The 15,561-nt window shown below is 36.9% G+C and overlaps 1 protein-coding gene across 2 annotated transcripts in view; it reads left to right on the top strand.

Annotated features, from left to right (window-relative positions):
• The window catches only part of CSMD3 (CUB and Sushi multiple domains 3), a 1,254,780-nt gene that overhangs the window by 1,196,004 nt on the left and 43,215 nt on the right, over nucleotides 1-15,561 (top strand). For both annotated transcript variants that reach the window (XM_011934353.1, XM_011934352.1), the window contains one exon: nucleotides 15,249-15,428. In XM_011934353.1, coding sequence (XP_011789743.1) covers nucleotides 15,249-15,428 — 180 coding nt within the window. The remainder of the gene's footprint in view (nucleotides 1-15,248; nucleotides 15,429-15,561) is intronic.

The raw sequence follows: 15,561 nt of genomic DNA, 5'->3' as shown, positions 1-15,561 counted from the left end.
TTATTGTGGCTAGAGTGTACACTAATGACTTTAGGATAAATTGGCTTATCAAGGTACTACATTAACTGGCCATGGAAAGAGAGGTCAGAGGAAGTCAGCACTAATAAATATAATTTAACAGAATTTTGAGAACAATGATGAATTATAGCTGCAATTAAAATTAAAAATAGAATGGATGCAATTTTATTTTGTTGATATAACACATATTAATAGCAAAATTGGTTTTCAAAAGGCATACTGATTGTTTATGGGTTCTTGTACTGCTATAGGGAGTCTCAATAGCTGATTTGTTCTCTTGATATGTTAAAAATAGATGGCGCTTCGGAGATTATCCATTATAATAAAATTATTCACTAGAAGACATTTTTGAAAAATGTGTTTAAAAGTCTTAAAATTATACACATTAATGCTTATTTGTAGAATAAGTAGTATTTAACCAACAAAAATACACAACCATTGGAAATTATGGTTGTTTATTTGTATTAAGAAGAACTAGCACTTTTGGAGGCTGAGACAAGTGGATCTCTTGAGCCCAGGAGTTTGAGATCAGCCTGGGAAACATGACAAAAACCCTGTCTCTACAAAAAAATACAAAAATTAGTCAGGTGTGCTGGTGCATGCCTGGAGTCCCTGATACTCAGGAGGCTGAGACAAGTGGATCTCTTGAGCCCAGGAGTTTGAGATCAGCCTGGGAAACATGACAAAAACCTTGTCTCTACAAAAAAATACAAAAATTAGTCAGGTGTGCTGGTGCATGCCTGGAGTCCCTGATACTCAGGAGGCTGAGATGAGAGGATACCTGAGCCCAGAAAGTCAAGAATGCAGTGAACTCTGAAAGTGCCACTGCACTCCAGCCTGGGTGACAGAGTGAGATCCTGTCTCAAAAGAAAAATTGTTTAGACTGTGTGTTCACGGATTCTAAGTATCATGAGAGGATGTTACTGAAGCCTCTGTAGCAAAGGAAACTTGGGGATACTAGTGGGAGGACCTTTTGTATTGCAATTTGGACAAAGTATATATGCTTTTGCTGATCAAATAATTACCAGAAAATTAACTGAGAAAGCAGGGCCTTGTATGGTGTGTGGTGAGAGGATCTTCCTTTTTTTCTGGGCTCCTTTTGGTTTGCATTTTCTGGATAAAGGGGTCAAATGAATCTGTTGCCCTCAAAGTAATGGCATATACACATTCCTGGAGAAAATCAGTTGTAGTTAATATCTTGCATGCAAAGTTTGTGTGCAATGTCACACAAGGGCTGTTGAGATACCCATGTATATTATATCTCTTCAAAAGTGAAAACAAACTATGCTTGGGAAGCTGTTGAAATAAGCACTGAATAGAACGTATTCACTATACCTATAATAGCAAAATATTTTCCAGTTATTGATAGGAACCAGCAACTTCAGTAATATTGATATGCATGTCTTAATCAGGGGCATCAGGGTATTTAGGCTGTGGTAATCCACTTTCCCATGCCATTTATTTTTATCAGGTTTAAACAGTGAACAAATTGGACTATTTAAAGGGATGGCAGTAGGAACAATAGTTGTTTCCTTCAGTAGGTGTTATTTGATGGTTCTTAAATACTGTAGACCTTGTTTTAATCTAAGTTGGGCTGTATTAACTATTATAATCAGAAGGACAGGTCCAAGCGGCTCCATTTTGCCAAGCTAATTGTAAATGCCAGATAATTAATATTAATTTATTACTAATTGGTTCAAAATGTCCATATCAGATGCTTTAGGCCAATGGGCACTCTGACCATGAGGAATTTAGGCAAAGCAATAGTTTCAATGTTTAAAGTGAGACATACATGTTTGCCTTCTGTTTTATGTTTGGTAACTCCTCTAAAGTACAGGAGATACATTGTACATTCAGTGTTATCTCCTCATATAGCTGTAATTTGAAGCCTGGTATCTATTAAGGCCACAAAGATTTTTTAAGTACTACATATCAGACAGAATATGTTAATTTAAAACCCATATTGTAGAGATGTGAAATCCAATTCATGTTCTTTTATCTTTCTGTTGAATAACTATTTTAGAAAATTTTGTGTTTTCAATGAGTCCAGTTGTGGATCTTTATGTCAATTTTTGTTTCTTCTGCCTGTATCCTGGTGTTTGTTGTTGTTGTTGTTGTAGGGGTGGAGTTATAAGACACACTTCAGGAAGAAGGACAATCTTCTCTACTCTGTCCATATTTACAAGTATCTTCCTCCAGAGAGTTCCAAATCACTATTTTAAATGTTGGGGGTCTCCCACAGGGCAGTTGTTACTTCACTGGGTGTAGGGACTCCAGGCTTAAGTCAGGTTTGAATTAAGCCCACAGCTGTGCTATGGGATGACATGGGTGTTCTTCATCTATAACTCTGTGAACCAGAATCTTTTTGATGACAGACTCATAAACAGTAGCAACAACAACAAAGGTATTACAAGGTTCCTACTGAGCCATCTGTCTTTAGATGTGAACTGGAGGACACCAGATGGTGACTACTCCTTGTCAGACAGGCAAGCATCGGATAAGCATTCTTATTGCACAGTGTGCCAGCCTTTCCCCTGAGCACTCTATAGAGTGGGAGTTAACACCTGCTTGAGACACACAACCAGTAGTCGTAGAGTAAGACGTTCATCTGAGTCTAGCATCATTCATGGCTTGTGCTGAATCTGAGACATATGATTAAATGTAAGACCCACAGATAAGTCTAAGCTGAGAGGCACAGAACTCATAATCATTTTGAGAAGGACCACAAGCTGATACTGTCTCTGAATGTCAATTTTCAATACTTCTGACTTAGATCTAGCATTTAAATCTATGGCAGAGGCCAGAAAAGCTCAGAAAATGCAGCACAAATCAGTACATCTCAAAGTGTAAGTACATTAGCACAGCACCAAACACTCTCTAACTAGGTGGCAGCAAAGCCAGTTATCAAGTCACAAACAACAACAAAAAAGGCCCTCAGGTAATGATAGTCATCCCGTGGGCCACCCTAATCTCTGCCAGTTGCTCTGTGGTTGCCTAAGGAAGAGCATGATTGACCGCCTCCTCCCCCAAATTGGTTCTATATTGACTGATTATGCCACAAAGCTGAAGATGTGCCAAGAAGGTACGAAAGATTACCCACGTGTTAAGACTGTCTTTGGTCAGAAATGGTTTGAGCAAAGGGATGAATGAACAGTGATATGATTTGGCTGTGTCTCCACCCAAATCTCATTTTAGATTGTAGCTCCCATAATTCCCATGTGTTGTGGGAGAGACACAGTGGGAGACAATTTAGTCATGGGGCAGTTTCTCCCAAACTGTTCTCGTAGTAGTGCTAAGTCTCATAAGATCTGATGATTTTATAAGGGGTTTCCCCTTTCACTTGGTTCTCATTCTATCTTGACTGTCACCATGTAAGATGTGCTTTTCTTCTTCTGCTATAATTGTGAGGCCTCCCCAGCCACTTGGAACTATGAGTACATTAAACCTCTTTTTCTTTATAAATTACCCAGTCTTGAGTATGTCTTTTTCAGCAGTGTGAAAGTGGACTAATACAGTAAATTGGTACTGGGAGTGGGTGCTGCTGTAAAGATACCCAAAATGTGGAAGTGGCTTTGGAGCTGGGTAATAGGCAGAGGTGGGAACAGTTGGAAGGGCTCAGGAGAAGACAGAAAAATGTGGGAAAGATTGGAACTTCCTAGAGACTTGTTGAATGACTTTGAGCAAAATGCTGATAATGATATGCACAATAAAATCCAGGCTGAGATAGTTTCAGATGGAGATGAGGAACTTGTTGGGAACTGTAGTAAAGGTGACTCTTGCTATGTTTTAGTAAAGAGACTGGCAGCATTTTTCACCTGCCATAGAGATTTGTGGAACTTTGAACATGAGGGAGATGATTTACTGTATCTGGTGGAAGAAATGTCTAAGAAGCAAAGTATTCAGGAGGTGACTCGGGTGCTGTTAAAAGCATTCAGTTTTAAAAAGGAAATAGAATATAAAAGTTCAGAAAATTTTCAGCCTGACAATGCAATAGTGAAGAAAAACCCATTTTCTGAGAAGAAATACAAGCTGGCTATAGAAATTTGTGAAAGTAAAGAGGAGCCAAATGTTAATCGCCAAGACAATGGGAAAAATGTCTCCAGGGCATAACAGAGAACTCTGTGGCAGGTGCTCCCATCACAGGCCTGGAGGACTAGGAGGAAAAAATGGTTTTATGGGTCAGACCCAGGGTCTTCCTGCTGTGTGCAGTCTAGGAACTTGGTGCCCTGCATCCCAGCCACTCTTGCCATGGCTAAAGGGGCCAAGGTACAGCTCAGGCTGTGGCTTCAGAGTGTGCAAGCCATAAGCCTTGGCAGCTTCCATGTGGTGTTGAGCCTGCAGGTGCACAGAAGTCAAGAATTGAGGTTTTGAAACATCTACCTAGATTTCAAATGATGTATGGGCATGCCTGTATGTCCAGACAGAAGTTTACTGCAGGAGTGGGGTCCTCAAGGACTTGCACACTCTGAAGCCATGGCCTGAGCTGTACCTTGGCCCCTTTAGCCATAACTAGAGTGACTGGGATGCAGGGCACCAAGTTCCTAGACTGCACACTGTAGGAAGGCCCTGGGTCTGACCTACAAAACTGTTTTTTCCTCCTAGACTTCCAAGCCTGTGATGGGAGGAACTGTCACAGAGTTCTCTGTTATGCCCTGCGGACATTTTTCCCATTGTGTTGGTGAAGGGAAACATGGGGTTGGAGCTCCTACACAGAATCTCCACTGAGGCACTGCCTAGTGGAGCTGTGAGAAGAGGGTCACTGTATTCAGACCCCAGAAAGGGAGACACAGAGAACGAGTAGCATGTGCCTGGAAAAGTCACAGATACTCAATGCTAGCCTGTGAAAGCAGGTGAGAGGGAGGCTGTACCTGCAAAGCCACAGGGGTGGAGCTGCCCAAGATGATGGGAACCCATCTCTTGCATCAGTGACCTGGATGTGAGACATGTAGTCACAGAAGATTATTTTGGAGCTTTAAGGTTTGACTGCCATGCTGGATTTCGGACTTGTATGGGGCCTGTAGCCCCTTCATTTTGGCCAGTTTCTCCCATTTGGAAAAGCTGTTATCCAATTCCTGTACCCCCATTGTATCTAGAAAGTAACTAACTTCTTCTGATTTTATAGGTTCATAGGCGGAAGTACTCGCCTTGTCTCAGACGAGACTTAGGACTATGGACTTTTGAGTTAATACTGAAATGAGCTAAGACTTTTGGGGACTATTATGAAGGCATGATTGCTTTTGAAGTGTGAGGATATGAGATTTGTGAGGGGCCAGGCATGGAATAAAATGGTTTGGCTGTGTCCACAACCAAATCTCATCTTTAATTGTAATTCCCTTATTTTTCACATTTTGTGGGAGGGACCCAGTGGGAGATAATTGAATCATGGAGGTGGTTTCTCCAATGCTGGTCTCATGGTAGTGAATAAGTCTCACAAGATCTGATGATTTTATAAGGGGTTTCCACTTTTGCTTGGTTCTCATTCTTTCTTGCCTGCCACCATGTAAGATGTGGCTTCCACCTTCTGCCATGATTGTGAGGCCTCCCCAGCCACTTGGAACTGAGTCCATTAAACATCTTTTCCTTTTTTTTATTTTCCTTTTTGAGACAGAGTTTCGCTCTTGTTGCCCAGGCTGGAGTGCAATGGCACAATCTTGGCTCACTGCAACATCTGCCTCCTGAGTTCAAGTGATTCTCCTGCCTCAGCCTCCTGAGTAGCTGGGATTACAGACACCCACCACCATGCCCAGCTTATTTTGTATTTTTAGTAGAGACGGGATTTCACCATGTTGGTCAGACTGGTCTCGAACTCCCAACATCAGGTGATCCACCTGCCTTGGTCTCCCAAAGTGCTGGGATTACAGGTGACAGCCACCGTGCCCAGCCTAAACCTCTTTTTCTTTATAAATTACCCAGTCTTGGGTATGTCTTTATCAGCAGTGTGAAAATGTACTTATATATATAGTTTCGCTATTTTTATTTTGGTCTGTGGTAGGAACTTGGGAAAAGTTCCTGTGGGTGTCCCAGCGTTTGCATGGTTTGAACTTCCCTGCTGATGCCAAAGGAGGGAAGCAAGCAGACTTTCTTGTTGGCTTGCCCAGATGTGGAGTAGAAGTGGAATGGGGAGGTAGAACTTGAAGCATCACAATGGAGCCAGGTTCTTTATGAAAATGCTCGTGTAGTCAAACATTTTACTTAGTAAATGTTACAAACACCAAAACACCACACAGCGTGTTAAACCACTTTAATTTGTCAACTATTTCTTCAAAAGATTTAAATAGTAAGACAAATCTTATTTATATACGTCATCACTACTTCAAGTGCTGTAATTTTTTTGTGTAGATACATATTTGCATAAGGTATTATTTTTCTTCCACTGGAAGGACTTTAAATGTTTCTTATGGTACATTTCTACTTATGATATGTTTTTAGCTTTTCTTTGTGTGCATATGTTTCTATTTCACTTTTTAAAAAACATATTTTTGCTGGGTATAGAATTCTGTATGACAAGTGGCATTCCTGACTCCATGTCAGCTCCAGATATTGTTACATCTCATCTTTTGGGGTAGTTTTTTCTCAAACCTTGGGCAGTTTCCTCAGGAGCTGATCAGAAATCTGCTGACTACTTAAGGAGTTTCCTTCCTATATCTCTGGAGATATTTATCTGTCAATGTTCTCTCTGGTACTGTGTCCCATAAACTCTACCTGTACAGTTTTCTCTTGACTCTCAAATCCATCTTCTCAACTCAAGGAGTCTGCTGGGCTCTGCATAGGATCCTCTTCCCTGTGCCACAGACTTGAAACTCTCTTAAGGTAGTAACATGAGGCAATCAGGGGATTCATCTAATTTATTTCCTGTCACTCAAGAATCACTGTGCTTTGTTGCCTGATGTCCACTGTTTTGAAATTTTTTCTTTAAAAAAAAAAAAATACACGCTTTCCTTTTTTTTTTTTGGTTCTTTCAAATGGAAGGTAAATTCTTCCTTGTTACTCCATGTTGAAAGAAAGTAGAATTCCTCTTACTTACTTAGACCTCATTTTTGCAATAGGGAACAACTTAACACTATCCCACCTTAGCCTTTAAAACTCTTATCCACCTTTTAAGTATCAGGTCATGTGAAACATCTGGCAAAACACCTCAGGGCATTTCCTCCTCATATCCTTTTTAGCTAAAAGTAATGTCTCCATACTGTATAGTTTTTTTGTTTGTTTGTTTTTATTTGTTTGTTTTTTTTTGTTTTTTGTTTTTTTGTCTATTACCTATAACACTAAACTGTAAACTTTATAGAGCAGTAGTGACTGGGTCTGTTTATTTCACTGACTCTTTATGGTAGAGCATAGTACCTGATGAATAACAGCAACTCAGTAAATTGTTGGTGGCAGACTTAAATAGACAAATTTTATATTAGTTATCAGTATACGTGATTTACCATTCCAACTCAATTTTAAACTACTTGCAGATAGGGCTTACAATTGTGTGGCTAACATAGCACATAGGTTCTGGCATATTCAATGTTTTCATTATTGAAGAGAGTGAAATAATGAAAATAGTTAAGAGCAACAGAAATATTCTGAGGAACATTTTCTTTTTTTTAATGAATAACAATTTTGTTTATTTATGGGTAAATAACTCAATCTTTATTTATAACTGTCTTCCAATTTTAGTAAAGTAAAAATAAATAAACATTCCTATTTTTGTGATGGAAAATTAAATTGACATTTTTATTGAATGGTCTTCATTTTTCCTTAGGAATGTAAAAGTCATTTGATTCAAGACAGATTGATTATGAATAACATAGGAAAAGTATAAGGAAAGTTTGTTTTTCTCTGTCAGTTCTTCAAAGGGAAATATTGTAATGAGTAAAATAATTTGTTAGCTTTTCAACAATGAACTGCTATTAAACTAAAAGCTGAGAATTTGTAAGTTTATTTACTTCGTAGGCAAAAAGTTACTAACACCCCATTAACAATCCAAACAAAAAGTGAAAAGAAAAACCCCCCAAAAGAAGCAAAGAGAGAGGTTTCAGTAGAAATTAAAATGGCCTAAACTTCTATAATTAAAGAATCTAGCATAGTGATAGTGTTTATATGTGGTGATCAAATTAAATTAGAACCTTCTCATTAATTTGCAACGAAAGTAAAATTAAATATATGATTGGTAGAATCACATTATTTTGGGGATTGTCCTAGACTCACATTGCCTAGATCAAGAAACTCAGGCATCAAAGCATTTAAAGCATTTCCTAACTACTGGCAGAGCTCAACACTAAACAATAATTTCATCCGTATTTCACATACATAGATGAAATTTTCCATTCATATTAATTATTATCTATACCCACTAGAAGGCTAATTTCAAGTGTAAATATGTTTTTAATAAATTTTGATTTGTTATAATTGCATTTGTAGACACAATTTTTATGGTTGCTATATGCCAGGACTTTATAAATTTTATGGTTACTATATGCCAGTTACTATATGAATTTGAAATAAATTATATGAGGTATCCCAGTTACTGTATGAATTTGAATTAAATTAATGAGGTATGCAAAAACTTTAAAGTAGCTGAACTTTTCAAACCAACATCTTAATAGCAATTTTTAGAAAACCTGAATGTCTTAGTCTATTTGTGCTGCTATAATAAAATTCCTGAGAGGGGGTAAATATTAAAGAACAAACATTTATTTCTTAAAATTCTGGAGGCTGAGAAGTCCAAGATCAAGGTGCCAGCAGATCCTGTGTCTGGTGAGGGCTACTTGTTGCTTCTAAGATGGCACCTTGTTGCTATGTCCTCACATGATAAAAGGGATGCATGTTATGCCCTGACTGGCAGAAGGTAAAAGAGCAAAAAGGGGCCTAGCTATTAATAGTTCCCTCCCACACTTTCAGAAGGCACTAACCTTATTCGTGAGGAGAGGGCCCTCACGACTTAATAACTTCCTAAAGTCCCTACCTTTTAATATTATTGAATTGGGGGTTAAATTAGCACATGAATTTTGAGGACACATTAAAACCATAGCACTAAAGAAGCAAAGCCTTTATTCCTTTTATGCTAATTGTTTTATTTCTTCTCATAAATAATAATATCTGTTATTGAGTGCTTACCATTTGTTCATATTTGTGCTGATTTACATAATTATCTGCATTATTACAACAAATCTATGAGATATACACTATTATCCTTTTTATTTCACATTCAAATAAATGGTTCCTTAGAGAGGAAACAACTTTCTTTTCCATGGGAACACAACTAGTAACTGTAGAATCTAAGATTTAAACCCAAGTCTGTTTCACTCAACAATCCATGTTCTTGAGTATACTTTTATCTCTTCTTCTATATTTTTCTCCATTTAGTTTTCTTGCTTTATTCTCTGTCTTTACGACAATGGCCAAATGTATATGACATACTATAATAAATAGAACATTGGTAATAAGGCATATGAAAATGTCTCATTAATTTATAACCAATTTCTCTAAAAAGTTTCTAATTTCTGTTTTCTCTGCATTTACCAATTTGGATTTTGCAAAATTATATCATTTCTTAATGAAACAACCATTTGTAAAATTTGTTTTTGTTAAACAATACTTTCAGTTTAACATTACAGTTTCCTATTTATTATCAATGATATTTTTGTCAGATATACAAAGCAAATGTAATGTAAGTCAATAAATAAGTCTGCAGATCTCACAAGAGATGAGATATTTTAATGTGATGATTCAAAGCAAGTGAGCAAGAGTGCTCATTGAATCTCATACATAATCACTGACAAAGAGGATCTACTAGCTTTATGACAGTATTGGTTCAAAGAGAGAAAATAAGCAATACTGATTATATGATAAATGTTTCAATGTAGGGTGATTTGAGTATGAAAGAATAAATAGAGGCCCTTGAGAAAATTAATAATGTCCTTAAAATATAGTTAAACTATGTGGTGAAAACAAAATATAAAGGCTTCAATTTTATTTGGATTTCTTTTTACCTTTTGATCATAATATTTTGGTCACTTTAAGAGGTTTTTGATTGTTTTTTACTTTGGCTAGTTATCCTTGGGCAATTAGTTCCTCCTGAGTAATGAAAAATCAGAGGAATAATCCAATTTTTAGCTTTTCAAAAATCTTTAACTTATATTAGAGCAATTGCTTTTCTAAAATACCTTTAAAAATAAAGTAGAAAGATAATTGTTAGTATATAATGGAATTGGATTTTTTATAGATTCAGTTAATAAAAAATAATTTAAACAAAACTTACTGTCATTGGTCACTTTGCCAGGAACTGAGAAGACAGAATTCAGTCGGTAAAGTATCTGTTCCCTAATATTTCACAGACTGGTGAGGTAACGCTGGCATTCCAAGCATTTTTGACCTTTGAGAATTTCCCACTGGAGTTATTTGCAACTGTACCTTTTCATTTGCTTGACTGTCCAGCAGTAACACACACACACACACACACACACACATCCCCCTCTGATTTTTAGAAATTCTAGTTCAATTAAATGTGGAAATGTGTCAGCTGTGATTTTCCTTGTTCATTTCAATGATTTTATAAACATTTTTGGAATGCATGTGCTGTAATAATAATGATAAAGTCTCCATTCCCCTATGCTTGGCCATAGTAGAGATGTTGGTAAAAGCATAAACTTTTACTCATCTAAATTCTACCTGCTGTTATTCAACTGGCTTCAGACTATACATGAGTTGGGAAATTGCAAGTCTAATTAATCTACCTCTAAAAGTATGCCTCAGAAGCAAAATCTTTTCCCTTTTCTCAACACTCGTTGTTTGTAATTCCAGACATGTCCTCATTAAGCCCACTACCAGTGGTGGAAGGAGAAGTTTCCTCAGAATAACTAGTTGCCTCCTGGGTGGGTAAAATATTGTATCTTGAAATCAAGATCATGCATTCAAATGTTATGCACACTTTGACAGAGGAATTATAAATGTGAAGAAACATGCACAGAACTGAACCAAACTAGAAGAAAAACATATTTGCCATAATACCAGATAGCTCAAATCAATACCTTGATTAAAAATGCAGTGAAGTTATTTTCTATGATGTTCAGACACAGAGAGAAGATATAGTAAGTACATGTAATTACTCTTTCAAAAATACATTTTTTTTGTCAGTACAAAATGCTTTGGGATATTAATTATAAGAGGATCCTTAGTTTTCAATGTCTAACAGGCAGTACCACCTCTGTTACCTAAAGCCCATCATATACAGAGTGCATATGGTATTTTGCGAAGGAGACACAAACAGTGCTGAGGCAGGGCTTGCCAAGTGGAGTAAGATTTAGCTTTCTGGTCTAAAAAGACATGTGCTTATTTATTTTCTTGGATGATATTTTTAGAAAACTGACTGGACTTCTGCTTCCAAAATTACCAATGCCCAGCACCCTGCATCTGGGAAGTCTTGTTCCTTTGGGCTAAGGACACCATATTTAATCAGGTCCAGGTGATAAATGAATCTAAGTCTTCTTTTTCCAAATAGCCACTATAGAAATGCCCCTGAGTGAATTTTTGTCACAAATCTGAAAATTCTCAAAGATGTTTTTCCAATAGAGGACAGGTCAGGAAGATGGGGTTAGTCTTACACAAGAGAGGGCTGGGGATATTCCAGCATAAAACTGAGTGAAGTGAAGATAAAAAATAATCTAAATCTCTTCAAGGAGTGTGAGCTATTCCTCAGCGCAGCAGTTCTCAACCAGAGAGGATTTTGCTTCCCAGGGGACATTCGGAAATGTTTGAAGATACTTTTTGATGGTCACAGTGCAGGGGCAGGGTGTGCTTTTGTATCTAGCAGGTAGATGCCAGAGATATATCGCAGAACATTCTACAACACAGAGAGCAGCCCCTCACAACCAAGAATTATTTGACTGAAATTGTCAATAGGTTCAAGCTTAAGGTAGAGAAACCCTACCTTTTGAGATCCAAAGAAGAAACCAACTTTTGAATATGGAGATTATGTAAAATCAAAAGTATTATGAGAGGAATGGTTTAGCCATCTTTCTGGAACTTCATTTTGCTACAGTAGAACACTGTTCTGGTCTTGAAGCTAGAAATCTGGCAGAGCACATATATGTGTAATGATGCTCAAACAAGCATGTTCATTGCTCCATTGTCTGTAATAGAAAAACAATGGAATAACTCAAACACTATTCCATAGGGATTTGGTTGCATAAATTATATTGCATGGGATTAATATGCCATTAAAATGGTATACTTGTCTATGTGTATTAATAGTTACATGCAAAAATATCCATTACATATTGAATGAAAAACTGAATTTTATAAAAAGTAATGTGATTTTATAATGCACATTTATAATGCTTGTATAAGAAGTTAAAAGAGAAAGTAGTTTTAAAGCGGCATAGATTAACTAGAATTACCACAATTATGTTTTATTTGTAGCATAGAGGTTATTTACTTGGATTTATCATAAATGATGCCAGATGGGTATCAATTACATATAGGCCAAAGAGAAACCTCCCACAAAACAAATTCAGATCTTTCAAATAATTTATGTGTTTTTGAGAATTTCAGCTGACAAATTAATGATTCCTTTACATACTCATTCATTTATTTATCCTTCAAACAGATATTTAATCTCTTATGATGAATCACACACTACATGAGACTCTTAAGAAAACAGCATACAAGAGTCAAAATATCTGCCTTTATGGAGTTTATTGGCGTGTTTGCGTGAGAGAGATGTGTGTTTAAGAAGGTCGATGATCTTCTTATCATGCAATGGTATCTCTGAATTTGTTGTCATGCGACGATATCTCTGAATTTTCGGGTGAAGGCCTAAAGAGTTACTATTCTAAGGTTTTTTTCCTGAAAAAACCAAAAGTCTTTTTTTGGTTGTTGCTGAAAACAAGCTAGTAGTGAATGAATTGACTTGCAGAGCAGGTGCTGTTTACAAAGACTGTTGCTCTTGGTAACTGCCTCTTTGACCATCCTTTGCTTCAATAGAAAGTCACCGGACAAACCCTTCTAAAGCTTTTGTTGTCAGGCATTTCATTTATGGTGCTGCCATGATGTGCAGAACTCTTTCTTCGTGCATCTGTAAAATAAACGGTCTGCCCTCTCTTTTGGTGGCTGCATCTCAGCTCATGTGCCCTATGACCAGGCTGGCTGTTTCTCCTTGCCAAGATTCTAATGCAATCTGGAAAGCACTGCCCAGAAAATAATGACACTTTATAGGTGTTCTCTTTAATTTCCTCTTCCTAGTTAAAAACCTTGGTTATAAATATAAAATTAAAAAATAATATATTCAAGGCTTATACTCATTTTTACATTGTTGTAAATTTTTAAACTGTAAAAATAGATAACATATTGTCAGTAAATGAGTAGGATTATTTGATTTTCTGTCCAACTCAGTTGTATCATTAAAAAAAAAATCTTTTTACTCCCCAATAATCATAGCAAAGAAAGCAGTCCTGAATACAAAACTCTATTATGATTGAGAAAGAAACACTCAAAGAGTTTAATTTCATCAAACTGTCTTAAGGGCTCCAAAAGTTATGAGGTTGAATGCTCTGAATGATGTTCTTTAATTTAAATGCCATTTTCATAATCTTAAAACTTCTTAGAATCAACAGAATATGAAAGGAATCTTGACATTAATAATTCTTAATGGTAACATAATAAATACTATGTAACTAAGGTGTTATTAAGGTTTTCCATGCCTTAATTCATTCTTAGTCTTTAATCCTGGATCTCCAAAATATTGGGAAAAGTGAATTTTAAGAAGAGAGAAAAAGGAGTAGACAGAGAGAGAGGGAGAGAGCGAGAGCAAGAGCGAGAGCGAGAGAGAGAGAGAGAGAGAGAATAGCCCAGATTTACCTGGAGAAATTACCCTTTTATGAACCAAAAGATTTAGCAGACTAAAAGGCATGTAAGTACACTACAGTTTTTTATCTCCAGAAAATAAAGTGTAACTTGTACTTTTTGTTTTCTTAGCTGCCAAAAAGTTTTTAGCCAATTTGCTGCCCAAATTATGCTTAAATCCTGTGCCTTAAAACAGTTAGTACTTGTGTGACATATATAATCTTTGTTATGTTTGAATCTTATGTTTGCATTTAAACAAAACACATTTTTAATAAAATTGTTATTTGTGTTTCTAAACTGTCTCAAGTCTTTCTGAAACATTTTGGGTGGCATTATAAAGAAATGATAATATTATATATGTACTCACACTCACGGGCATGAGGCCAGTGCAATTCATAGAACTTCATGCTCGGAAGAGTCTTCTGCTTATAGTTTAGTGCTCTGTGATAACTGTCTCAAAATTCTTAATAATTTTATCTTCAAATCAATGTTTTGTAATTGAAGTCCACTGGAACAGTGGAGCATATGCTGAGGGCTTGGAGCTTCTGTTCATGTGCAGTCTGCCTTGTTGCCTTCTTTCTTGTGTCCTTGGGATGGGTCTAGACCTTTTGCTTCTGACAACCTGGTGCCCCTGACCCTGCATGGCCTCCCCATTTCCATCCCTCCTCTGGATAACGTGACACCCTCCACCCTGGTCATCCATTGTGTCACCAGTAAAGAGAAGTTCACATTACACTGTTGTCCTACCTCCTTTTAGGGATTGAATGCAAATGTGGGGATGGTCAGAGTTGGATATATTAATGGAGTCTTGGGGCAGAACAGAGCAGTGACAGTCCCTATTTGGGCCTGGAAGCACCATCACGTATTGGTGAAGGACTTGGATGGGATGGTCCCTCATACATCTGCATTTCTTATAACAAGCACATTCCAGAGTGAAGGTTGCAATTTCCTGGGGGTTGTCTTTCTGAGTGACACTGCAGAAAATATGCTCTCCATTCAGCATGCCTGATAAATTAGATATTTCAGTAGCCATATATAGGAATATGGATTTCATGTATTATGTTAGAAATCTGATTCTGCAGGTTATTTTCTGTGTGGTCTTACAGTGAAGGTTAGAAGAGGTTACTGCTCAAATTCACTACAACATAATGACATATTAACCTAGCCTTTTCAGGGGCTAAATGACAGTTTCTGAACCATATGTGTGGAATCTGTTAGAAGCATACCTGATCATAATCAGGAGTTGCCAGTATGTGGTTTAAATACGCTGATGTTTTACGATTTAAAATGAACATGAGAACTAATTTTCCTGCTTATACATTAAGTATGCCATATGCTTACTACCCCTCTCCATTAAATACATGCCACATTAACCATCTGCTCTTCTAATCCAATACTGACAGTAATCAGTTGTGGAGACCCAGGTATACCAGCCAATGGACTGAGATATGGAGATGATTATGTGGTTGGACAAAATGTTTCTTACATGTGCCAGCCAGGCTACACGATGGAATTGAATGGCTCCAGAATCAGGACTTGTACAATTAATGGCACATGGAGTGGAGTAATGCCAACTTGCAGAGGTATGATAATGATTTCTTCAACATTTAAAAATGGTAACCAGTACATATTTTCCTATTTTTATATACAAATTTAAAGTATGTTTAAATAAACTTTTTTAGTTCAAGGTTGCATTTATTTTTCTAGTACTAAAAA

This window comes from Colobus angolensis, unplaced genomic scaffold, assembly GCF_000951035.1.
Source record: "Colobus angolensis palliatus isolate OR3802 unplaced genomic scaffold, Cang.pa_1.0 Scaffold134, whole genome shotgun sequence".
Lineage (NCBI taxonomy): Eukaryota > Metazoa > Chordata > Mammalia > Primates > Cercopithecidae > Colobus > Colobus angolensis.
The sequence above is the reverse complement of the archived record's forward strand: the minus strand, read 5'-3'. Positions and strand labels throughout refer to the sequence as shown.